The sequence below is a fragment of the Falco cherrug genome, chromosome 4 (genome assembly GCF_023634085.1).
Source record: "Falco cherrug isolate bFalChe1 chromosome 4, bFalChe1.pri, whole genome shotgun sequence".
Lineage (NCBI taxonomy): Eukaryota > Metazoa > Chordata > Aves > Falconiformes > Falconidae > Falco > Falco cherrug.
Window position 1 is genome coordinate 78,494,519 of NC_073700.1, and position 26,850 is coordinate 78,521,368.

General features: G+C 40.7%; 1 protein-coding gene across 4 annotated transcripts; it reads left to right on the top strand.

The window, feature by feature from the left end:
- Positions 1 to 9,522: 9,522 nt before the first annotated feature.
- On the top strand, positions 9,523 to 25,837 carry C1GALT1 (core 1 synthase, glycoprotein-N-acetylgalactosamine 3-beta-galactosyltransferase 1). Of its 4 annotated transcripts, none has more exons than XM_055708819.1 (4): positions 9,523 to 9,617; positions 16,606 to 16,845; positions 18,560 to 19,227; positions 21,361 to 25,837. In XM_055708819.1, exons 2-4 carry the CDS (start codon positions 16,623 to 16,625, stop codon positions 21,568 to 21,570), a joined length of 1,101 nt encoding a protein of 366 aa, XP_055564794.1. In that variant the 5' UTR covers positions 9,523 to 9,617; positions 16,606 to 16,622; the 3' UTR covers positions 21,571 to 25,837. The 4 variants fall into 4 exon arrangements, with proteins under 4 accessions (XP_055564794.1, XP_055564793.1, XP_005432165.1 ...); XM_055708818.1 differs by lacking the exon at positions 9,523 to 9,617 and adding an exon at positions 10,201 to 10,404; XM_005432108.4 differs by lacking the exon at positions 9,523 to 9,617 and adding an exon at positions 10,778 to 10,869.
- Positions 25,838 to 26,850: the final 1,013 nt, after the last annotated feature.

Consider the following 26,850-nt stretch of genomic DNA (forward strand, 5'->3'; position numbering starts at 1 on the left):
CTTGGTAAAATAAGAATCTTTTCATGGAAAAACTGGAGCAGAGAGGGTGAGAAGCAACTTGCAGAAAGTGGCCTGGTAAGGTTGGGCAAACACAGCCAGGGAAGAGCAAAACCTCTTAAGCTCTCATTAATGTCTGCATCCTTAGGGCACACCAGGTAGCAGCCATGTATTTATTCTCCTCTTTAGTATCACTTTGAAAAACTGGGGATAACTGCTGCATTTTACTGTCTTGCATGTTTAATCCCCTATTTTAATGGGGTCGATGGGACTAAAGGCAGAAATAACTACACACAATCTGTTTTTAAACATTGACAGTGTTACTGTTCGGTAGTTACAACAGAGCAGGTAATAACTGCCATTTTCTAGCCTTTTCTCTACTATTGCTAAGTAGCCCATTACAGTCCCTTTACATTAAGTGATGTTCTTCAAGACAGAGTCTTTTTCAGCATATCTGCAGACGGTGCTAGATGTAATTACACCCCTAGTCTCACAGCTCTGCTTTTCGCAGTCGCACCTTCCCTCTGCGTTTTCTCCTTCCTGCAGACATTACCATGTGTAATGGTTTTTCCAAAGCATTTTCTTCTCCAGTATTCTCCTTTAAAGTTGATCTTCCCCTCCATTTTTGTTGAGAGGAATTTAAGTTGATGCTAGCTGGATGGAGAGACAGGTTTGAACAAAAATATTGCTATGAGTAGCTGAGACACGTTCTACTTTGTCTCATCAGTTCAGTACCTGTGAGTAACCATCTGGCCACAGGCTAAAACCATTTAAGAATGGCTGAAAAACAATGTAAGAAAGTCCCTGATTAATTAAGAAGAACTTGGATTAGTTTTGTTTCTAATCAGCTGAAATTAAAGGCTAAGAGGTTTCTCTGAAGGCAACAGGTAAATGAGTAAATGAAAGGTCAAAGCAAACAGGGACATGAATAAAATGTAGAACAAACTGTTGCAGCTGCATGACTGTTAACACTGAGATGGTCACTATTAGCTCAACTCTCAGCTGAGCATTGCTCATAACTGAAGTCTGTGCTCCTCTTTTTTTTTTTTTTTTTTTTTTTTTTTTTTTTTTCCCCCTCACTAAAGATGAATACCTTTGCTGCATCCGTTGGATGGAGTGCCACCGATACCTGGAAGACTAGAAATATGTGAGTTCTGTGAGATCCATGAAATCTGTTTGCAGAGGAGGCAGAACTGAGGGGAAAGTGGAGAGGACAGACTGTGATTAAGAGACGTATGGTGAAGGTCTTTTGCTTTCACAGCAATGACTAATGAATTAACATGTAGTACGTGGGGGTTTTACAGGGAGCAGCCTCCTGAAGGTATCCCTCATGCTTTCTGGCTTTTTGCGTGAGAGAACATGTTCCGTCTGATTTTGGGATGGTGGCTTTCCCAGCTCTCTGTTCCCATCCTTTGCTCTTGCTGGAGCTGTGCAAGAAAACAAGATCTGAAGTAGAAAACAATGACTGGACTTAATATTAGAGAAAGACTTTCCTTTTTCTGTCAGCACCAAATGCATGACCTCTGCAGTTTCTCAGACACAAATTGAATGCCCTTTGTTGATGAATGGATTCATGCACCATATCATTACGACAGGCAGGACTGTAAGACACCAGAAATTCTATCGATGTGCCTCAGCTCAGCCTTACACCAGCCCTTTGCATGGCAATTGCTAGTGAGTAGCAGTGCAACACAGGCATTCGGCACCCCACCAGACCATCTGCATAGTCATGGACCGTTAAAGATTCATCACCAAAAAATTGAAGGAAAATAAGGAAAATGCTGAAACACTTTCTACTTTTGAAAAATGGGAGATTTTGGCTGTGGGAATGAGAGGGATGTCTCTTATCTATGCTCTCATGACTCCCTTGGCATCCAGTATCCATTTTTAGCTTGGGCCAACTATTCTCCATCTGGCTTTGAACACATCCTGAATTGCAACTGCAATACTTTTCCTTCTCCAATTCTAACTTGTGTAGTAATGGAGTCATGGGAATAGTCAATTTCAAGTTTCCAGATGCCCCAAGCTATCCTTTTCTCAGCTCTCAGTGACTGAGTATTTATGATGTAAGTTGGGCATAGATCACCAAGAATCCTGTGTTTTCCAGCTTGAAATTTTTCCTTGATGTATTTGCTCCACAACACTTTGCCACACATCATCACAGGCCCAACTGAATCGGACATGCTACTATTGATTTATTTGGCTTTGCCAGCATCCACAAATTACTTCAGTGTTGAAGTCTGTGTACTTTATGCATTTACATCCTCTGTTCCTGAATGTGTGCTAATAAGACTCTAACGCCATTCTTGGGGCAGGGAGTTAGTGTATGGCTTCTTTTCCGCCAGGGAAGAGTGACTTTAGACAGACATTGCTCCATGATCCAGCATTGTAGCAATAACAGAAAATGAAGTGGCAAATGCTCTTTCTGGAAGCAGCCTGGTGTATTTTCTAGGACGAGGACTGAGCCTGAAAGCAGAAGGTTGTTTCTACTGACGGAGTCACATAAATAATATATTTCATACCCTGGTTATCTTTGCAAATATAAAGGTGTGTTGGATGCATGTACATTCACCAGGCAACAGTTGTAGTGCCAGGTGTTCTGGTAACACACCCCACATCTGAAACATATGGTTGTATGTCAGGGACATTCATATGCAGAGAGCAATCACCTTTTCCTATTTTGCTTTCCCTTCCCCAGGAAAATTGTAACACAATGTGCTCTTAAAGTCGGAGTTTTTGCACTCAAGATCTCAGGCAGAACCATACTGTAATCCCTGTAATTCTGAATATATTTATTTTTCTTTTTTTTCCCCTCTGTTATTTTCTTTTCCTTTGGAAGACATTTAAAGGATATGCAGACTACCTGTCTCTCCTCCAGACAAAATCCACTCTTTCCTAGTATAGAAAGTAGTTGTCTCCCCCACTGGGAGTTCCTATTGCTATAGCCTCTCTTATTTAATCCTTTTTCTTTTCCTTCTGCTTAATAATGTTAAGCTTCAAAACGAATAAGACTTGCTTTGACCTCAGAGTTAGAGGTCACAGCACTGAAGTGGTAAAAGAAAATCTTTTCTAGAGCCCGGGCATTCAGAACTTCAGTAAAGTACTAGGAAGGCATATCTAGTGCAGCAGTGAGAGAGGACACAAAGTAAGGTTATTTGTTATTGTCTGCACGAAAGACGAAGTGTTTTGCACTGCTGATGCATCCTTTTTTTAACATCCCAGCCTTTCCATTATCCCCTGTGTTTCTCAGCACAGACGAGAAAGGATTGTTGAAAGAGCTGTTGGCCATACAGTGCGCATTGCAGGCATGGCATATGGCATACCAATGGCTCTATTGTCAGCAAGCCCAAGACCACAGAAGAATGAAACATTGCTGACTTTAACTGAATAGTAGTCTTGGCTAATGAGAAGGAATCCAGCGTAATTTATTCTCTTCCTGGGGAGTGGGAGAGGGAAACAAACCACAAAACCAAAGAACTATTACATATGCTTTTTTAACCACTTGCAGAATAAGAAAGAAAAATTAGTAGTCTCATATTGATTCTATAATGTAAAGCGGAATAATTCTCTATGGAGTTTTTAGAGGGGTAATGGTAGAACTACTTTAAATTCTGGTTCTTTTTCATGCAGTAAGAAAGATTAGGTGTCGGCTGAATTAGCATTTAAACTAACTTGTAGTCAATATAGCAGGATTAACTGCAAATTACAATCTTCAGTTCACTTTTTCATTGTAACTCGCTCATTGTGAGATTTTGCCCAGTTCAACAGATGTTTTGTTTAATACCAACAAGATCCTTTTTCATCTAGAATACAGCTAAATTCTGCTGCAAGACATGGTTAGCTGGTATAAAGATGTAACAGCTAAATTCATGTTTGAACATACATAACAGAGACGTAAAATAAATTGGAGTGTATTTTTCAGCTGGAACAACTGGACATAATTCTAATCAAGTTATTTTGACACACTTCAGCTGTCAAATTTTTTAAAGCACGGTATTTAATTTTGATTTGTGTCCAGAAGACGTAAAAAGTGTCCAGTGAAACGTGCTTACATGCACATATATGCTCTCCTAAATACACTTAAGAACAATAAAGGAAGAAGAATAAAAAATATTGAACACTGCATGAGGTTCATTGGTTTTTTTAAGAAAGGTCTTTGGTTTATAAAAGACTGAGAAACTATTCTAAAACCTCTGACTGCAGCTGCTTGTTCCCATCACTAGGTCGAGCTATTAACCTCAAAATGAGAAACTCACCCTGCTAGTATTGTTACCAGAAACAGAGGTGTAGAATAAATAAACAAAGGTCTGCAATGAAATATCTAGACTAGCAATTGTAACGCTTTGCAGGGTGGAAAATAAACAACTGCACTACCACATCCACTAAGCCGTTCTATAAAAGAAAAAAAAATAATAGTGAAAGTAATTTTTCCCATTTTCTCACAGAAGTACACACTAAAATAGAGCTCCCTTCACAGTACGTATTGGTGTCTTACTGATTCTGTTAAATCAAGCAGTACTGAACCCTTCAAATGATCACCTTGTTTCTTCATTATAGCTACCTATTCTGCTTTTTTCCCTAGGAATTAATTCTGAATTCTGTACAGAGGTAAACCTCTGTTGTTGTTGCTGCTGTCATATAAACAATAAAAAGGAATGTCTTTCCTCCCTATTCTTCCCTAGCTAGAAATTCTAACAACAGACTTTTTAAAAATAGCTTTGTCTCTTTATATACAAAGAGAAGGAATTCTTCCTCATTAGAAAAAGAAAACCAAAAAGAGAAGGAAACCAATGCTAAAGGAACTCAAAATGCAGTATCAATTCAAAAGGATTAAAAGAATTAAAACAATGACAGCAAAGTGGAAGAAGAGTTAGTTGCATTCGAACTCTTATCAAACAGTATCTCATCTCTTATCACAGATGCCAGATAATAACGTGGGTATTTCTAGTAATTTAACAGGATAATTTCCAATATGAATTCCAACATTTTTATTAAGTGGTTTTTTTGTGGTTTTCTTAAAAAAGAAAAGAAAGATGAGCCAACTAAAATCTTCTATCAGCTCTCATAGAAATACAATTATACAAGAATGATACTTCATAGCAGCATTACTTTGAATCTCCTTTTAGCATAGGACAATCTCCTGAACCCCTTTGCTTTTGCCAGGAACAGCTACAAGATAGGCAAGCAAAAGAATGTACTCGCAAGTGTTGGCTACATCTCAAGCTGTTGTGAAATGCATCTCTTTTAATTAGAGATTTTATTATTACAGAATTCATTATTTTATTATTATTATTGTAGGATTTGACAGAGAAAATATTTGCACTTGCCCTGGCTAACTTTTAAGTTGCCTGCATCTGCAAAATAGACGGAAATATACTTATCTGTAGAGAAATGCATCAGTAACAAGAATACATGCAGAGACATTTTTCTTAAGTGCTTAAAGCACGTTTTGTGAGGCCATTTCTATAAATAAATCAGGTCCAGAAAGTAAATAAATTCAAGTACGGGAGGCTGACTGATTATCAGCACACTCGTCAGTGGGATTTATATCCATGCCGAACAGCACTCCTTGAGAAAATCTCTGGGCGAGGTTTACGGGGTAACGCTTGCCAGGAGCTATTTCTAAAGAGCAGTACGGACAAGACTGAAGTTTCAGTCCATCCACAGTGCAGCCCTCCAAGGGAATCCCAGCAGACTTCCTAACCCATCAGTGCTCCTGTGTGCTTCCCACCGTGTTCCACAGCACTGAAAATTAGTGTCATTCTCTCAGTTTTGTGATAGGAAAATCTCATTCTGGTGGGCTACAACACAGCCCTCGATTTACTTTGAACTGAAAAATCTTAAAACTATTACGTCAAAGAATGGTACCTGGCACTGTTTCATCCATAGAAATATGGATGTAGTCCAGAGCATTCTGAAGTAGGCTTTGAGGAAGGTCTGTAAGCACGATGGAAACACTGAGAGGTGTTTTTCTTGCAGAATTTCCAGAATGATAGCTTATTACATTTTGCCTGATATTTGCAATCAAAATACAAAGACATTTAATATTCTTTGATTCTGATAACGAACAAAGCCCCTTTACTTCAATCATTTTAAAAGTGTTCTTTAAAATTCCTCATTTTTAGCAAGATCCAGTGATTAATTCCTTATTCAGCCACTCAAAATGTATCACTCAAGTTTTTGGCACACTCTGAATACTAATCTGTAAGTTCACAATGGTTTCTTTTAAGTCAATTATTTGTTGCAAGCAGATCTGGTTAACATGAATAGCAGTGTAGATTGTACTTTGTTTAAATGCAGACAGTACTTCTAGCTTCACAGATCAGTAATGTGTATTATTACATGGCAATTCCACTATTGTTTGTGCAAGAAATACAGTGAGTAAAGTTCCGTATCATAACAGGATATAACAAACTTTCAGCCAGCTGGTGACCTTATGGGTAAAAGGAAGGTGGGGTCATGTACCTCAGCATGGAGAACCCTCTTACTTCTTTATTATAATCTGCTTCATCTCACACAGTAATCAGATTACAGTAAATAAGTTAAACTAGTTTTACAGTTCCATATATGGTTCTGACTGTTCCAGGACACCGCAGCAGCAAATCAGTGTGTCCCGTCTCATGTCAAGCGGACAAAGGTATGGTGGAATCACAGAATCGCTTAGGTTGGAAAAGACCTTTAAGATCATTTGGTGGTAAATTGAAACTCCACTTTCCAAAAGGCCTTTGTTCTGCTCTAGGAATTAGAGTAGGCATGGATAATTCTAGTACTTGATGTGGTCCAGTGTGCCTGCAGCTACAATTTGTGGGTTCATCAGTTGACACAGAATGGGGAACAGGTTCTTTAGAGAGGAATGGCCTCACTGAATCGGAACAGTCAGGTTAGTGGGATTTTTTATAATATTACGCTAACAAGGCATTACATTTAATCTGGTTGTCTGTTTGACTAAATAGTGAACAGAGAATACAGAAGTAGCTTTCAGTCAAAATATACAGAATTATTTTATTATATTCAGTCAAAATATACAGAATTAATATATATTTTCATGGTCTTGCTGATGATCCATAAAAGCAATGGCATAAACGAAGTCAAGATATGACCATTTATAATTGAACAAAATGTTAAAACAAAATAGATTTCAATGGAAGTATGTAGAAGCTGATCTGGTAAAGCTGGTTCCTTGTCAGCCATTAGCGTGTAGAAAGCTGCTTACAGAAGGAAAACACAGTTTCACCACAGATATTTATTAGATATGCAATTAAATATTTAAATCCTATGTGCGTAGGCAGTGCCTTGCCAAATTGCATAGCCTACAACAGCTGTTGCGTTTTCCACCTTAACTTTGTGTCAGCTGATTTAGAAACTTGTATCCTCAGACTCCTGCGCTTGGAAACGAAGAGAGCTGAGATCAGCAGCTGATCTGTAAGTGGGCTTTTATGGTAGGTATGTACTCTGGAGGGCTCTTCAGAGGGCTTAGGGGTGAAGATGCCCACCCAAGTAGCTCATGACGACCTACCTAGTGATGAGTAAAGGGATTCAGGGCCTGCTACCCTGCTTTTGCCCTGCACCTTTTGGAAGTATGCAGGAAACAGTCTTGATGTTGAATACAGCTAGCCCTCCTAAGCAGGGAAAGATCACATTCTTTTGTATATACTGACATGAAGACCAAAGGGATTTATTTTCTTTTAAATTAAACTCCTAAAAATTTAATTCACCTTTCATTTGTTCCTAGCCACACACACCAGAAGGTAAGTGGTGTGAATCTCATTGCCATATTACCATGACACCAGTGTCCCCCCATCACTGCTGGGCTTTGTCAGTAGCAGAGGAGAGTCTCATGTAGAACTAGCACATCTATATAGAAAGGGACTGTGGTCAAGCAGATCTACACGCCCTGCAAGTAAGAGAGGACACCAGGCCTGCTCCCACTTTCCAACCCAGGCAAGAAAATGACCTTTGCCTCTGCATAGGCATCCAGAGACAGTTCACTGCACAGCAGAAGGTGTGGAAGTGTGCTGGCTACCACCACACATGCAAGACCTCAGAGGGGCTCGTTTCCTTACTTTGAACTGCCACAGATTGCTCATCTATGCGTGAGTATAAAAAACACTTGCTTGTACGGTGGTATGTAAATGTCTCCATAAAATGTTAAACAGCTATTACAACGTGGCCAATCCAGTCACATTTGTTAAAGCAAACTTTACACAAGTATTAATAGGCAAGCCGTGATTGATGTTTGTTAAATTACCATACATTCCTCCTTCTTTCTCTTTGAAATTTTCATTTCAAACTAGCCTAACAAAAAGTAAAACGGCTCAATGAACACATCAGTATGAAAAAGTGTAGCACTTCATGCATATACACATATACATATGTACTATACATGGGCCACAGTCCTTGATAGTAGAACTCCCATGACGCACGACTAATCTTAAGAGTTCACCAAGCAAAATTAAATCTTACGTTCAACTTAACTATGCTGCATTATCTGCAATATGAGACATTTTGAAAACTTCACTTAATCTATTTCAGAATTTTAAGGCATGCCCTGGACATGGGTGGACAGAACTCCTATGAAATTTTTTTTTTTGGGGGGGGGGGGGGGGGTGGTGGTGTTAACGATAAGACAGAAAACTTTATTTTTTTTTTTTCAACAGCCTTTGCAATTTCTATTGTCTTTGTTACTGGTTATAGTTTAATTTCTTAATGCCAAACACTCAAACTTCCCCCCTTCAACCAGTATGTTCACTTCTGCACCTTCTTCTATGATGAAACTAGCTCAAGGAGATACCACTCACCAAGTTGTTTGTAATTTTTATTTTAAGGGGACAGCAAACTGTGGGATTAGGCAGGAATGAGAAAATACGACCTGGAGCCACGTGGGATATGACAGTTTCTTAAGCCAATACAAAAGCCAGCATCTCCTAAATGACCCGATGGGCTGGAGAAAAAAGCCTGAAAGTAGAGGAGAAATGAGACACCCCCGAGCGAGTAATGGTTTAGGAGAGAGAGGAGGCAGAAAGCAAACGCGCAATTCTATAGCTATGAAGAAGAAAAGCTGTGGTTTGGACTGAACCCTGGACAGGCTGGAGGAAGGGCTGAGAACCACAGGGAGGGAGGTGATATAGTCGATGTCAAGAGCAGTGCGTATCCAGTGACCTTCATTTACAGGCACACTAGTGGCCCTCAGCATGGGCCGGTGCCCGTTTGCACACACCTGCACCCCAGTCCTATTAAAAAAAAAACAACCCAAAAACCTTGTACCTATTAACTGTGGAGCTCCATTAACTCCCCGCTGTTTGCAAAATGCTATCTTTCCGTTACACCTTTTAAATCTACAATCGCTCTTCATATTTAATAGATTTTTCCTGAGGAAAGATATCAAGAGAGAAACGTCAGAGATGTGAAAAAGGTAGGCAGCTTTAGCCAGGGAGATAAGAAACGATTTCAGAGGGCTCGGTTACCTAGCAACGTCCCTTGCAGTTGCCTAATGGCATTTTGGAAGTGCAGCGGCTCCAGACCGGCTGCAGGGAAGGGAATGAGGGGCCGCAAGCCAGCGGAGCTCCGCAGCCCGGCCTGAGCACACGGCACCGCTGCTCCCCGGCACGGCCCGGGGCCAGGTAACGCGGCGGGAGGGCGGGTACAGGCTGCCCGCGGCGCTCCCTGCCCAGGGCTGCCTGAGGAGACCAGGACACCCCCGCCGCTGCAAACCTTTGGGTAGTCAAACGGAGGTGACGCTCTCCCGCCTCTCCCGTGCCCCCGCATGCTCCTCGCTTCCCGCCCGGTGCTGTTTTTCCGCCCTCACGCCCCAGAGCCCTGACCGCGCCGCCGAGCACGGCAGGCAAGGCGGCCCCCGCCCTCACTCTGCGGCTGCGGCAGCGGCCCCGGCCAGGGGCGCCCGCCCTCACCCTCCCCGCAGGGCAGGCGCAGGCTCTGCCCGCCGCCCGGCCCGGCGACGTGGCGGCGCTGCCGGCGGCGGGGGCGGAGGGGGAAGGCGGGCCGGGCTCCCGTCCCCACGCGCGATCCCCGCGCGGGGGACAGAGCTGCTGGGGGGGGAGCGCGCTCCCTCTACCGGGCCGCGCCCGGTGCCGACGCCGCGCGCGCGAGAGAGCACGAGGGGGAACGAGCGAGCTGCCACGCGGCGGGGCCCGCGCGGCGGGCAGGGGTTAACTGCGTGCGCCGGGGGCCGGCCACGCCCCCCGGCACCGGCCGCCCAATGAGCGGGCGGCGGGGCCGGGCCGGCCGCCCCCCCGCTCGGGGGTGCGCAGCGCGGGGGCAGCGGGATGGTGCCGGCGGCGGCGGCGGCGCGGGGCGGCGGGTTCTGGCGGCGGCCTCCCCTGCGCGCGGCCAACGGCTGCCTGCGGGCCGCGCGGCTGAGCGCGCGCCGGGCCCCCGCCGGGCGGCGAGGTGAGGGGAGGGGGCGACCCGGCCCGGCCGCGCGGGCGAGCGGCGCTGGGGGGGGCGGCGGCGGGTCCCGGGCCGCGCCGTCGCCGTGGGCAGGCCGGCGGGCAGGCCTCTGAAGGCAGCGCCCTGGCCGGGGAGGCGGCGTGAGGGAAGGTGCGGAAGGTGCCTGCCCGCCGTGACGGGGCGGGAGGTGGTGGCCGGGGCGGTGCGTTTCACCCCGGCGGTGGCGGCGGGGGGGGTGCGCGCAGGAGCCGCGGTTGCGGGGACGGCAGGTGCCTGGCAGCCCGGGGCGGGGGGGCTCCGAGGGAGGGGTCTCCTTGGAAGCCAGCGAGTCCCTCGGAGCCCCGGGGGAGGGAGCGAGGTGCCTTGCGGGGCGGGAGCGGCCGGCTGCTCCCAGCCGTCCGCCGCCTGCTCCGTGTAACGGGGACTTCCTGGGCCGACGGCGCAGTTCCGTGCAGCGCGGGCTGGGTGAGCAGCGGGCTGGGGGGCCGGGCGCTGGGCAGGGTGACCTGTTGCTGTGGGAGGGTGTCCGCTGTGGGAATGAGGAAGGAGCTCTCTCTGCCGTCTCACCTGTGCTGCGGGGTTGTTGCACATCTTCTTTCAGTGCTGTTACTGGCCGCCTGCACCCAAATACCCCGCTTTTGTCGTCTGTGGTTTTTGACAGACCAACCAAGAGTTGTTGATGGGAAAAGCTCCTCTCCAAAGAAATGCTTAGAACATCAGATTAGTTTTTTTTAAAAAACACAAAATGTTTTCGAAGGTGAAAAATATAATCTGTGCTTAGTTGATGTGAACTGCCGCGGTTTCCTAGTAATTGTTGATGCAGGCAATATTAGTCAATGTGCAGCTTGTGCACATGCTTCATTTTAGAAGCATATGAATGTGTATGTATAAAGCTTGTAGAAATAATGGGACTTTGAGCAGAAGACCTTTCTTGGGCATTGCACAGCTGATTTAAGTTTTCTGTGTTTTGACTGGAATTATTCTGACGTGTTGCTTGACTGTTAAGGACGTGGTAGTAGAGATCAATTTCATTGCTAATTATGCAGCTCTCAAGGAACGTTTATGTTCGGTTTCATGCTGACGCCTCAGAGCTTCCCCCTCACTTCTTCAGTAAGGGATACAAGGAAGAACCAGCTGTATGTGTAGGCTAGCCATATTTCTCATAGTTAATTTATCAAATCTTAAAGTGATTATGGAATGATACTGAGAAAAACTTGTATAAAAATATCTAGGAGTTATGTCCCACGTTCTGTAAGTTTCAAAATCCCAGATTTGTTTGTGGGTTTTTTTGTTGAACGTGTTTCCTCTTGAAACAAGTTCAAAAACTTACACAGTCTGAGTTTGCTTAGAAGTATTAAATTTAAAGCTTTTTTTGTTTGGTTGGTTGGTTTTTTTAGGAGTGGGCATGGGGCAAGCTTCAGTATCGTATATTCCTATTGCATGGGGATTCACTGAGATTACTTTGGTTTAGGAAGGTGATTTTAATCTCGTTGGAACAGTTAGCAAAGTGGGAAATGTATTTTAGATTAAGATGTTAAGAGGCTCATCATCACCAGGACCACACAATGGGGGCAGGGGGGGCGGGGGGCATGAATCTCATCAGAGGAAGCAGCCGCCAGCTCTGTCACTGGAGGGTCATTGGCACCGTTGCCCGGGTGTGACTCACATCAAGATAAGTCAACAGGAAGGCTCTGGAGGATTGAGGGGGGTAACTGCCTACAAAATGCGGGAGAAGAGCGTCTTCTGACTATACAAAACTTATTATGGGATGCTTAGGGAAGAGACTAAAGGGAACAAGGTGGTTTGAGGAGGAACAAGTAGGGGAAGACAGAAGGGTAAGGGGATAAGGGGCTTGGTCAATTGTAAACAAGTGGCTGGTCAGTATGTTTGGCCATGCCCTGTGCCAGGTTACCACAGCCTGCCCTCTTTTTCTCATTAAACTGCATTTCTGTTTTCCTGGATGAGATGACTGCTATGTTAATGTGTGCATACTGATGTCTTAAGTGCCAGCAGCTGGAGTGGTACCATAGGTTAGAGGGACCTCTCTCCGTCTGTCGTGCCAGCAACTGGAGGGACTGGAGTGAGTGGGAGTCCAAATGCCAGCAACCAGAGTGGGGCCTGTAAGTCACAGAGGCTTGTGTCTGGAGTGCCGGGAACTGGGGAGACTGGAGTGCGTTTGTAGTCTTGGCAAGTATGCCAGTGTGCAGTTGCTAGTGAGTATCATGCAGGGTTAGCCAGTAAGTAGGGTAAGAGGCTTGGGTTTTAGGCAGGGCTTTTGAGGCAGCTCTAAGGGTGGGGCAGGTACTAATGAGATCAGAGGATCTTCAGTTTCGCATTACGAGAGTCCAGGATGTCCAAGCCGGCTACTGGAGGGACTGCAAGATCTGGGATTTGGTTTGGAGGCTCATTTGCATCTGTGTCTGAGCAAGGCAACTGCTGGGGGTCCAAGGGTCGGTTACTGAGTGGACTGAATGTCTTAAGGCCATTGAGTGGGGGATCATGGTATGCCTGTGGGGATCTGCATGTGTGTGTCTCTGGTGAGGAGGTCTGTACCAGCAACTGGAGTGGGACTCTGGGAAGCTGAGGATTCAGGATTGGTTCCTGGATAGATTGAGTGTCTGAGGCCAGTTACTGGAGGGATCCACATTGTGTGTGTGTGTGTATATTCCTCACTAACAGACTTTTGTCCTGGTCTGCAAGGGAGAGGAGCAGCATACAGCCAGACTGTGTTTGTATTTGCACGAACAGTTTTTAGCTGCATCGATCTGTATGGTCAGCCACATGTATATGCATGTTTGCATGTGCAATTATGGGAATACATCCTCAGCCTTGTCACTGGCAGAACCTGGGGACATGGAGTTGCAGCAGCCTTGTCTCTGTTCTGTTGCCAGGTTCAGCAGCCCTTAATACAGAAAAATCACTTTTTCTGTAAGCTTGAAGATGCAGAAGTTGTTGACTCACAAAACTTAAATTTGGAGCCAAATCTACAATGGCTGTTGTGATAGAATTTCAAAACATTTCTTGGTGTGGTTGATATGAATAGGGCTACCTATGTGAGTATCTATTTAGGTATATTTGTTTAAGCTGCCGTAATAGGGTAGTGGAGCATATATTAAGTTTAAACATAGGCTTTTGTTGTAGATATTTATTTTAATAGTGTCTGGTTTTTAACTCAAGAATAGTAAAAATAGAGATCAAAATAAAAATGGGGATCTTGTAGTGACCTGATAGGTTTTTTACTTACCTTTTCCCTCTTGTATGTCATAGAATCATAGTGTGACAGAGTGGTTTGGGTTGGAAGGAACCTTCTAAAGATCTTCTAGTCCAACTCCCTGCCGTGAGCAGGGGTGTCTTTCAGTAGATCAGGTTGCTCAAAGCCTCATCCAAACTGGCCTTGAACACTTAAATGTTTTGCATGTCTTGCCCCTGAATAAATCCCCGTATAGAAAAGAATGTCAATAAAGAGTCTCAGTGTAGATACTTATCATAATAACTGACTTCCCTTTTAGACATTTTCTGGTTCTAGTCTAATGCTACAGCATTCAGTTATTTTTTGCTGGCAAGTTAAGACTCTATTTATATAGTCAAATATAAAGATAATAGAAAAAGTGAAGTTTTCCGTCCTGTTTACTGTTGGAGTTTATAAACATATGAATGCACATGTATGTAGTAGTGGTCCAGTCTGTTGATAAAAAAATTGAAAGAATGGTGAGCAGATTATTTTAGAATGGAAACTAACTAAAGGCATTTCATATCAAATATGAAGTACAGCTTCAGCATTTGTCTCTGCCTGCTCCCAGAAATCCTCTATGCTCATGGAATACTTCAAATCAACTTCTGATTTCCAAATGTGATGAATGTACTTTTTTATCTTTTAATATTTCCAATACACTTTGGTTTTTTAGTTATGTAATTTAGTATAATTCCATAGTTTAATAAGTAGCAGATATTTTCAAGTAATTTTCCTTTTTTCTCTCCAAGCAAGAGTAATTTTAACAGCTGTTAGAGCAGATAACTGAAATTGTATGGCAGAGAGACACTTAATATTGAGAAATAGAGCAATGGAGACTTTTTCTAGAAGGTGCTATAGCTATGTCATGTGCATGCATGGATTATTATTTTTTTCACCTTTTAATATACTGACAGAAAGCATTGTTTTATTCTGGCCCTCTCCCTTTGCACATTTTGAGGGGACATTGTGGTGATAGATGGGGAAGGTGAATACAAAAATAATAATTTTAGTGCTGCTTCTACGGGTAGCCTTGTCCTTAAATCCTTAAATGCTCTGGGGTTGTGCCTTTTTTTTTTTTTTTTTTTTTTTAAGGCACCTGATCTAGGTCCTCATGTTTTCTTCCCAAGTTACTGGCATATAAGACAATAAAAATAAAGCAGGGAACCAAATGTGTTTTTCAAGGCCTGCATCACAAATGGTGATATAGTCAATTTTATACTTTAGGATGTCATGTCAAAAGGCAGTCATTAGTCTGCACCAAGATGTGGTACTGAACTGAGGGAAGACAGCATATGAATAAAAAAAGGTGTATAGTGTTCTTTTTCGTTTTAAAGAACTACAACTCCTTACCAACCACAGTTATAATTATGTGAATTTGTTGCAACCTTTTAAGTTTCTTGATTTTTATTTTGTGCTTCGAGTTGTGCTTCCAGTTTTCTTTCCCTTTTCTAGCAGTGTGGAAAGAAAAACATCTTAAGAGCTGCTTTGCTCCCAAATTATCTAGATTTGCATGGGTGCAGTAAATGTGATGATTTCTGAAATTGCCAACCTAACAACGTGCATGCCTGCATCCTGTCCTCTCTGCTTTCCGTTCAGGAGAGCACTCAGACAGACAGAAAGCTGGTATTTGGAGGGTGTGTTTCTGCAAAGTGATTCATGCAGCTTGCTTGGGGACAGTCTTTTTCCAATAGACTCTGCACAGCCAATGACATAAGTGGTTGCAGGCTAAATGAGTTGTTTTAGGGGCTGTAGCTCTTTTCCGATCGATGGTTTTCATTGATGCTCTGTACATTCCATAATTTTCTTTTTTTGGCTCCCTAACTAACTAGAGTTCTGCCCATGGGCATTAAAAATGATCCCGATGGAGGGAACATCATCAACTTGTTTGTAAGGCTCTGGCTTAAATCCAGTATATATTAACCAGTCAACGTTTTTGTAGTTTAGTCGTGAACTGTTAGAAAATATCTCAGTCCTTTGCAAAGACGAAAAAGCCTCAGGCCTCAACAGCCTGAAATTGGTTTGCAAGTGTTTAATATATACAAATTCACACTTGTTTTGGATTTATAAAGCTCACTTTATGCAGGCGTGGATGCTGATTTCATTTTAATTTTGTAAAAATGGTCAGCCAAGTCCTTTAGTTTTTGAGGAGCAAGGGTGTGGCTGAAGTGAGGTGGTGTATTTTTTTATTTATTACTGGAATACAAGGGTTTTGATACGTAGAAGAGGCCTTGAGTCTGATGTGTTTTGTCTTCTTCCTCCAAATGCCTTTTAAAAATGGGTGGTTCTGTATGAAAATGCAGAATGTCGTCTTACGCTTCCTTCTGAAAGTCTGTCTTCAGTATTTCCTAGAATTGGAAGGAAAATGCCCTATTTTGAGAGTAGATTTGCTTTTATACCACTTCAGAATCTGCTTACGTTTGACATCTGTTAAAGAATTCCTATAATATGCTTACTCCTGGAGTTTAAGTACATCTCAGGCCTGTATTCTATCTTGACCTGTAGATTGCCTTTGATCACCATCTTTTAGCTTCATAAAATACTTGGGTATTACCTTTTAAAGCACAGATTTCTTGGAATGAAAAGAATAAAGAAGTGAACATACATTACAATTATATGTTTAAGGTATTGCACTTTGTATACGTTCTTGTATAAATATTGTATTAATATAATGAATGTTTTTTATATATACAATCACTATTGTGATTTTTGACTGTCTTTTATAATTTTAAGCTAAAGGATATACGATAGGCTCTTTGTTCTAAATTTATCAGTGGTTGTAGAATTTTATATGACTTTTTGCATTGCTCTTGTACTTAAACTTCCATGCAAACCCAGGGGAGCTGAAACTCAGATAGAACTGAGATCTCTAGTTCCAGAGATTTAGTCCTTGATTTCTTGCTATAGTTTTAGATTTGATTTCTGCATTAAGTGGCTTTAAGCTTAATGTATTTTTCATTTGTTTTTGACAGTGTATTACCTTCAGGAGATGGCCTCTTCTAAGTCTTTGATGAACCTTCTAACCTTCACTTTTGGATCAGCAATAGGATTTTTTGTGTGCTATCTTCTGTTTAGCATTATACTAGAAGAACAGGTTAAGATCCAGCCTCATGTCCTTCACAATGATCCACATGGTCAACACTCAGCAGATATTGATAACAATCAGCTGCAAGGACAAATGAATTTCAATGCAGACTCTGGACAGCATAAAGGTATTTTGTTATGCCTGACTAATTATATAATATGCTTCCTTTTCATGCGTTGCAAAATGTTGCTTTCTTCACTGGCAAGAATTTGTATGAATCCTTTTTTTTTTCACTTTCCCCATGTTCAGGTTACATCTGAATAAGTGTTCTCCTGAGGTCTACTGAATGGTGGTTTTCTTTGTTTACATTATTTACAGTAGTGATTTTTTTCCTTAGAGCCCAGCTGTTGAACAAACGTGTGTATCCAGACTTTTGTGGAGCAGGATCTTCACACATAAACTATTGACATTAAATGAGGGTTTTGCTAAGCAGATATACTTGCTAGCATTTTAGACGTGACTGAACTGTTTTTTAGCTTTAAGAAACTAATTTTGGACAACTTCTAACTTTTGATCTAGCCTCTTAGATACAGCTAAAAAAAATAAAAAAAGAAATTAACTTTTTGAAATTATTAGTAAAACTTGGAATTGGGGTGAGCCGAGGGGGCAGAGGGGGTCACTATGGGCATTGTTTGCCAAGCTGGTTTATGCAGCAGTCCAAACACAGGTTGCTGTTTGCTGTTTGCAGTCACAAAACAGGCAAATTCTGTTGCACTTTGTTTTGTTTGTTTTTTGCAGAGAAGGTAGACCCTTCCAATGTTTCAGGCATACATTTACATTTGAGGCATCTCATTAAGTGAGTTCATTCTAAATACAGATAGTGCCTGTGTTGGGACAGTCTGGATGAGAAAAAATGCAGTATAATGCATTTGCTGAAGACTACGATAATAAGTAATTTGCTATTTCAAAGTATTTAATCTGCAAACTTTGTAAGACAAGTTTATGAGTGTTTCACATGTAATTGTAGAACATTGTTACAAAGAAATCTGATCTGTTGTTGCATGAATTATAAGCAGTATTATTTTAGGACCAGTTATACAGACCTCGTTCTCCACTGAATATTCTTTTACATGAGTTAATATATCAAATGAAAATGTTTCTTTGAGGGAAATGAATGCTTTGGCAGCGTGGAAAACACTGTTATGCAGCTGAGATGACTGTGTCTATTCTGTTGTATTGTCTGCAAATAAAAACATTTTGGCACAACAATAATACTAGTTTCATAGCATCCTAATTTATTTAATCTGATTTTTTTACAAATAAGATTTAACTTGATTTGATGATAAATTCTTTCTTTCTGGCTTGCCATCTGCTTTTTCCTTCAAAAATATATGGCCGTTTTAGAAACATTTGTTAGGTTTTGTTGATTCATATGAATATATGTAACAAAGCCTATTACTTTTTGACCTTTTTGTGTTGTAATCGTTGTGCTCATTGTGAATGGCAAAAATATTCAGCTTTTTGATTTTTATTAGTCCTTCAACAACCATAAAGAGGTTACCTCCAAACAGTTTTTATGTACTAATCAAGGTTTTCTAAAGCCACAGTTCCCTGAACAAATACTCATTTTGATGTGGCTCATATGCTGTCCTTTATCCTGTTAAATGGAAGTAGCTTTAAAAATTTTAGGTTCTTGGTTTTAGGGGTCTTGTTTGTTTTCTTCCCAAATCTAACATTAATTTCATTAACTGGTACATTGATAAGCAAATGCCTCTTTTTCTCTCTGTATGTCTTTTCTGATCTAGAAACATGTCTGGGGGGAGGTTGCTCTTAGCTTGTTTTACAATCAAGTCTAATACTTGTTTGGAACTTTCCTTTTTTTTTCTTTTTTTTTTTTTTAGATGAGAATAAAAATATTGCAGAGGGACTGTATCAGAAGGTGAAAATACTGTGTTGGGTCATGACTGGTCCTCAAAATCTAGAAAAGAAAGCCAAGCATGTTAAGGCCACTTGGGCCCAACGTTGTAATAAAATACTTTTTATGAGCTCTGAGGAAAATAAAGACTTCCCAACTGTGGGGCTAGAAACCAAAGAAGGCAGGGACCAACTGTACTGGAAGACTATTAAAGCTTTTCAGTACGTATATGACCATTATTTTGATGATGCTGATTGGTTTATGAAAGCAGATGATGATACATATGTTATATTGGACAATTTGAGGTGGCTTCTTTCAAAATACAGTCCTGAACAACCAATATACTTTGGAAGAAGGTTTAAGCCATATGTGAAACAGGGCTACATGAGTGGAGGAGCAGGATATGTTCTGAGCAAAGAAGCTCTGAAGAGATTTGTTGCTGCATTTAAAACAAACAAATGCTCTCACAGTTCCTCTATCGAAGACCTAGCATTAGGAAAATGCATGGAGATCATTAATGTGGAAGCAGGAGATTCTAGGGATACAAGTGGCAGAGAAACCTTTCATCCCTTCGTTCCAGAACATCACTTAATCAGAGGATACCTACCAAAAACATTCTGGTACTGGAATTACAATTATTACCCAGCTGTAGAGGTGAGTCCTTAGGAACCCATTTGATGAAGTACATCTTACCGTGTGTATGATGTGTGAATTAGCAGTTTAATAGCAGCTCAGTACGGTTTAGAAAAGATGGTTTTATTGTGATATCCCGTGATAACACCTGTGTAGATGTTAAATACACTGATCAACTAAAAATTGATGCTAATAACTTAATGTTCCAGAAGAGCTAATTAGTCTTAATTATTGCTGTTTTGCTGTGTTCTGTGGCCAGCAAAAAATGATGAAACCTTTCTGACAAGCTTGTCTAGTGTCACCACTACTACCTTCCTTGCAAAGTTGTTTTGTTTTGTTCCCTCCTCTCTCTCACACGGTGCTGCAGCCATCCAACTACTAGTGTGCAGTGAGAACAGAGATCAGCGTGATTCATTCCAAGGTTTGTGTGCCCACTGTACTGAGCCAGGTCAAACAGTATAGCTTAGTTACATTAAAGCCTACTGAAAGGAAAAGTGGCACTGACACACTTTTATCTTCTACCCAACAGCAAACTTTGCATAAAACCTATAGAAATAGAACAGATTTTGAGACTTGCTCATGATAGTTGGTTACCATTGTCTAAGAGATTCCCAAGTTACTGGAGGGGCTGCTGGGTAACGGTAGATGAGACCGTACTGCCTGCTGGACATTTTCACTTCAAATGGAGGTAGATGTGCTGCAATACACTTCTCTTATCACTGATAACTGTATGCAGTGTTACCTGGCTTGAACACTGGTAGCTGCCTTGCACTCACTTTTTTGTTGAAGGTTGTTAAAGTGTACATGAAATGAATTCCATTGAAAATATTACAGAAGAATGAATGCTGCCTAGAAATGAAATAAAAGCATGACTCAAACAAGGAAACACGATTAGATTTCCTTGTGTACTATTACTGGACTCTTATATCCCTTCTGCAGAAGTGGAGGGAAGCATGAGAGCTGGCAAAACTTTTTTTTTTCTTTTTAATTCTTTTTAGTAGCAACAAAAATTGCTTTTACAAGCTGAAACATTCTTACTGCAAGAACTTCAGATTGTTCTTTGTGTTCCACATCTGAAATCTCTGGTTTAAAAAAAAAAAGAAAAAAAAAAAAAGGAAGAAAGAAAAGAGAAGGGATGGAATGGGGGAGCAGGGTGCTACTTGAAATTTAAGTGATCTGAAAGCATTACGCATTGTAAACTTCGTCAATTGTATAATCTGTGATGTGGCTGCTTTTTTAGGAGCTGTGGGCAGTTCCATCTGTAGCTGATGTAGTGGTGGTGGGGATCCATAATGGAAATCACTTATTTGATCTTGTCCTATCACGCTTTGTTTGGATAGAGACTACATTGTCTGGTATCAAAAACAAGCTATATTGATCAAGCTTAGTAATGATTGAACGAGTAACAATTATATAATAGTTGTTGTCGTCAGTGTCTTTAAATACTTAATCTTAGTTCCAATTAGAGTTGGAATATTAGCGGCTCTGTAACCAAATCTGGTGAAAACCCCTCCCTCAAAACTATATTCCAGAAAAGTGTTCTCAAAGCTGAATTTGAGATAGAAAATACAAGTTGTAACAAATGTTAATGATCTTTTAGCTCTTAAAAATGCTTGGTAACATCCATGAAAGTAATAAGCTTTTAAAAAAAGTTCCAAAATTTATTTTTTACAACTTTGTGTATGTAGGAAGTTAGATACTGATAATTTTACTGAACTGTAATGTGTGAACACACACAGGTGCATGTGCACACACATTTGGTTTATATACTATGGGTGGATGCTGTCATGAGTAACAAGCATGTATTGTTACATATATAAACACAATGCGTTTAGACCTTCTTGCTGCTGCTTGGTTTTCTTTCAAAACTGACATAAAAAAAAGCAAAATCCCTCTGACATTGAGGGCAGCTAGCTTTTTCGCTGGGTTGATTACAGAAGCAATAGGCTTTGTCCAACTTTATTTTGGAAAGATGCTTTGGCACATATGTCTGATATTACTAGGCAAGCAAAACATAAGTTTTGAAGTATATGTATGGCTGATAGCAAACTTCTTACCGTGAAGTCAGGTATGTGTTTGAATTCTTCCTGGATCTTTAATCCACGGCATGCTTTGCATTTCTTGCTGATTATTTTGAATTGTTTTGTATTTTAGGGTCCTGGATGCTGCTCTGATCTAGCAGTTTCATTCCACTACGTTGACTCCATGACTATGTATCATTTGGAATATTTGATTTATCATCTCCGTCCATATGGGTATTTGTATCGGTACAATCCTGATTTGACAAAGAGTCTGGAAGAGCAGAGCAAAAATGAAGCACTGGAAGACAAACAAAAGCTAAAGCAAAAAATCTCTGAGAATTAATTGAATTTTGAAGAAAACAAGAAGAAGCCAGTACAATGAATAAGAGTCTTCTCAAACTCCTGCATGAAGCTTGTGGACTAAAATGACTCATAGCAGTTATTTGAAAAATCATGTTGGCAGTACTTCCTGTCACTGTCTGTGTAAAATAGTCTGGTGCTGGCTCTGACTGGGATAGTGTGACCTTGCAGCCCTGCTCATGAAGATCTGAGGCCCTAAAGCTATGAAATAGGAGGTGGTTCTGGTACACTAATATCTGGAAGAATTTGTATAAAAAACGTAGTGGACAGGTTCAAAGGTAATCATACAGTATTTCTGTTCCTTTTTCTGTTCTCCTCTTATTTCCTTCCAATTGTTCTGTTAGGTCAGTTCTAATGTTAGAAATCAGGTGCTGCACAATCAAATACTTCATGATGGCTTTCTCTAGCATTCTCAGAGAGGCATGAAAACGGTCAAGTCTACTTTGCCTTAATCTTAATGACAGACTGGTTATTGTGAATAGGCAGGGATCCACCCAAAAGATTAATCTGAATTGTTTCAGAAATGGAATTCATTGCTATGAATTATTTAAAAAAAAATTAAGTCTCTCTTGTACAAAACAATATGAAGTTGGATCACTACTGTTTTAGGGGAGAAATCCAGAAATAGTTACTGTTGTTTAAATTGCTGAGGTGATGCAAGACATTTACCTGTGGCTTTTTTTTTTTGTGGTGTTGGTTTTTTGTATTAACTTATCCTATTGGTTGAATGGATATAAAAATCTCAGAATTTTTCAGCATAAAATAAGGTAGATGCTTTTCAAAATACAAGTCTCTCTTCCATCACACCTTCCAGGTAAAACAGAAAGTATAATATCTTACCAAAGTTACATTACAATAACTTGGTTTCAGCCAGTATTATAGCTTGTTGCCATTTAATTTTAACATTGCTTTAATTGTGGCGTTACCTTATTCATTAAAATTTTACAGATACAAACCAGTCCTATTTTAAAGCTGCAGCGAAGCCAATTTGACTGTTTCCCTACGCTTCTAGTTTATGTGGCTGAAGTACTTAATTTCGCTTTCATGAACGTTCCGTTCCCTGTCCCCCGCCGCCCTGTAGAGAATTTCTTCTGTGTCTGCTCCTTGTTACCTTTTCAGAACAAAGTGTTAAATGATCCTTATTTCACTCTTTTTGAAGCTGAAGTATGTAGTTATTCAGGTAAGCCAGCCTGAATGCAGGAATCTTTCGAAGTGCATTACTTTCTCCACTACTTTATGAGTATCTCTGCCTCTTAACTGAAAACACTTTCTTGGTGTGGGACAAAATAGGTGTGTTAATTACTGAAAAATTTTTAGAGGCCAAGCCTATGTTTTATATAGTTAACATAAAACGTTGTGATTTTCTCTTTTTAAAATGGAGTGAATAGCAGCATGGGAGATGGGATTAAGTTTGACATGTCGTGTGTCTTTATTCCACACTTAACAAAAGTTTTTTCATCTTTTTATCACTTTTCACCTTCATCATATTGATGAATTTGGACATAACCTAATTACCTCCAGTCATTGTTTTGGAAAGGGCACATACTGGTAGCAGACAGCCTTACTTACTACTGCTGTCCTTCAGGATGTTCCTGGAAGAGGATGTTACCATAAAGTACTGGATTTTTTTTTCCCAAAGATAGTTCTTGTACAGATTGGGGTTCTATCTCTTGTCCAGCAGTAGCGAGTTATGACTTCCTTTCTGACCATTGCTCTGCAGCATGATGACAATTACTGAAATACCTCATGGAGTTCAAATATTACATACATCTTCCCTGCCTTGAATATAGGCGGGGTTCATACATAAGTATTAGTTAAACAAATAGCTCCTGCATGGTTAAATCTGTTAGTCTTTTATGAGCAAGACTGCCTCTGAAACATTGAAAGGGACACGAGCTTTATTGTATGTTGACTTAAGTAAAAAATTGTAACTGCATTTGTTTAAAAAGGAAGAAGTCTGCAGTTTGCTGTAGTCAGGCACGCTTGTCCAGAGGGAGAGCGGATGGTACCGTGTTGAGAGGTGCATCATTACGTGAGCTAAGTGTTTATCCCATAAAATTGTGAAATCTATATGGTATTGAGAACTGCAGTGGCATTGTTCCAACATGTGATTAAAATTTTCTGGAATGCTTAAGGAAGTTATAAAATGAAATCAAGATCCCAACTTAATCTCTTTGTAAATTCAGCCCATGCGCAACTATGCTGTTCCTTTATCACTACTTTCTTCCTCAGTTCATCCGTGGGGATTTAAAGATTTTCTGCCACAACAGGCAGAACTAATCTTGCATATTTTCTGCAGATTTGTGTCCAGTGTTTGCCCTGTGCTGCCCTGTGAAGCGTCATTTCCTCTTCATGTTCCTTGCTATCCTGTCTTTGGGTCTTCAGTTTTGTCATGCATAAATCTCGAGTGGACAAAAGGAAGCAGGCAGCGAGATGTTTGAGCTCCACACAGGTTGGTGGCTGAGGTGGCAAGTTAAACCAGCTGCTGCTGAGCTCATGGTGAACCCTTTTCTTAGCAGAAGTTCTAAGTCTCATCTGCTGCCTGCCTGGGGCTTGAAATTTAGCAGAGCGAGGCAGGAATGTCCCTTTCCACAAAACATGCAGGACCTCAGAGGGAATGGAGAAATAAATTAATGTGTTCCATTTCTTGAGGGAGTAAAGCTAAGAACATACTACATTGTCATAAATAGGTGGCCTATCTGGAGAAATAAGTGTAGCCTTTTCTTCAAACGTCCATCCTTTGTTTTAAAGTGTCCTTGCACTTAGGCCTCTGAATCTATTTCTTCTGCCTTTCTAACAGCATGGCAAAGATTTTCTTTATTTTTTTCCCTCCTTCCAGACAAGCTAGAAAAAGATTGGTTTTTACATTCTGTGATTATAACAGAGGACTGTTGTTCTCTGTTGAATTGTATTGCCGTAACAATGAGCTGATACCTCTGAAATAATTGGTTTGTATCTTACAACCTTCAAAAGTTTCAGTAGACAACGCTGGAATGTGAACAGTATAATTTTCACGTACAATATTACACTACTAGTAGTTTGTTATTTCACTCTCAGGTCTTTGTGCTATGAGAAAGTATTTATTGAGTTTGAGTATTTCTGCAGCCCAGGGAGGCTACCGTATTTCAGGTGGATAGACCGTTCCGAAGCACAGCAACAGAGGCTCTCTTAGGCTGTACAGATTTACTGCTTTGTGTTGTTTTGTTTCTAAAAGAGGCTTCTTAATTATATAAAACCTAAAAGCTTCCATTGGCACTGTAGTGATTTAAGTGACCCATCTAAAAATTTTGAACTAGTTTTCTTGAAATTACTAGGCATCAGTTGTTTGCACTTGGATGTGGGAATGTCACTTAGTGTAACTGAGTAACATTTTAACCTTGTGGTAAGTGGATTTTTATTTTTTTTAAGTTCAGAAAGAATGAAAATGGCAAAGAGTTACCTTCTGATCACCATTCTTAACTAGAGGATAGTATTACTCTTTCTCTGAAAGGAGAAAAAAAACCCCAAACCAATTTTAATCTTCTTTTACTCCCAATTCCTTTGTGCAGTCTGTATTGGCTTTACTTAGGAGGTTAAATGCTGGTGATGTTGGCACCATTTCTCATTTTGTGGAAGTTCCTTTCCCGGTATCTTTTGCCTTTAAGGACACTTTCTTTGTTTTGCTTCGGGGGGTATACATTAAAAATCACTTCTTCTTCACATGTTGCTGTTTGTTCTGTTACACTTCCAGAAATAAAAATTTTAGTGTGTAGCTGATAGACCTCTTATAAACAGTTTGCTATCCAAGCAGGGCGTGTTATCTTCGTGCGACAGAAAAGTGCGGGTTGTTTCTCTGATGTGCCTGCTGCTGATGTTATAGTGCTTGTACAGATGAAAATAGATCTGTCAGTACAGGACCACTCGGAAAGGCGGTTTTGTCCCTTTTCTGTCAAGAAAAGCTTCTGTGGAACTCCAAAAGTGTAATTTGCTTTGTTTTACCATATTGTATTTAAAACAATCCACAAATGTTATTAATGCTCTAAAAGAATGGAATATTGCTGCTGGACAGTACATGCCACTTAAAACCTGTGAATGTTTCACTTTGCAATTGTAAGTAGTCATGTCCCTAATTGCAGATATAAGTTGGTGACTTGTCTGGAATGATCACCATAAGGATTTGTTTCTTAAATACGTTCTTTGAAGTGCCTTTGACCAATTTTTAGCATCAAAATTAAGTTGAGAATTGAATAAATAAAATAAGTTATCTCATACACAGTTCATGTCTGTCTTCATTTACCCCTCCTGTATGCTAGCAGTGTAGCATAGCAGCACGGTTTAGTCTAATAAAAACATTCTTACTTTTTTTCTTGGCTGGGTCCAGGAAAAGTCAAAAAGCTTCTCACATTTGCTATGTTTTCTGTTACTATATTTATGCTATTAACAAATGGCAAGCTACCTTGAAAACAAAGGTGGTATTTTTTTGAAGTGTAAAATTAATCACAAATGCTAGTAGTAGATTCACATAAGCAGGCTGTTGTTTCTGCATTGTCCTGATGTTTCAGTGTTTCCACATTGTTACAGAGTGCTGAGTGAACTGATTGTAGCTGATGCCTCAGAGATAAAGCAGAGCTGCTCAAAATTAACCACTGTTTTTAAAAAGAGTTTATTCTTTCAGTGAACCTCTTCTGGAAAAAAAATCCTGCTAAGATTTAAATGTTGTGCTTTCTAACCTAACTTTCTGCTGTTCATGCAGAATAATATTGAGCAGCAAAGAATATTCCACGTACGCAGATGGGAGGTGTTTTTACATCTGAAACGCTGCTTGTTGGACATGGTAGGCACAAGCAGGGTACAGCTGTCTTTCATTACCTTAAGTACTGTAATAGACCCTGCTAGTACTATTAACCTGGATTAATTATTTCATTTCAAAGTGCAGGAAGTATGTGACAACCAATTTAACTGTGCCTAAAAGCTAGAGTATTTCAGCCAAGGAACAACAGCCAATTGAACAGACAATAAAAGCTCCTCTGAAGTTTCAGGCTTAGGTTATGCTTTTATGTGATGCTACTCTAACTTTCAACTGTCGGGGTCAAACTGGATCTGGCAATTGCAGGGCGGTGTGAGTACTGGAGCAGAACAAGAACTACAGCTCCTACTGTGGAGAAAAAACGTTTTGTAAGTGTGGGTTTGCTTTGCTTGTTGGTGTGGGTTTTTTTTTTTTCTCTCCGTATGTGTAACAGACTATGCGTATTTGACTACCAGAAGTTGTAGACTCAAGTGAAAT

Coding starts and splice junctions, on each gene's coding strand:
- C1GALT1 (XM_055708818.1), top strand. CDS start 10,281: ATGGTGCCGGCGGCGGCGGCGGCGCGGGGCGGCGGGTTCTGGCGGCGG. Junction 10,405..16,605: donor GGCCCCCGCCGGGCGGCGAG/GTGAGGGGAGGG, acceptor TGTTTTTGACAG/TGTATTACCTTCAGGAGATG. Junction 19,228..21,360: donor ATTATTACCCAGCTGTAGAG/GTGAGTCCTTAG, acceptor TTTGTATTTTAG/GGTCCTGGATGCTGCTCTGA.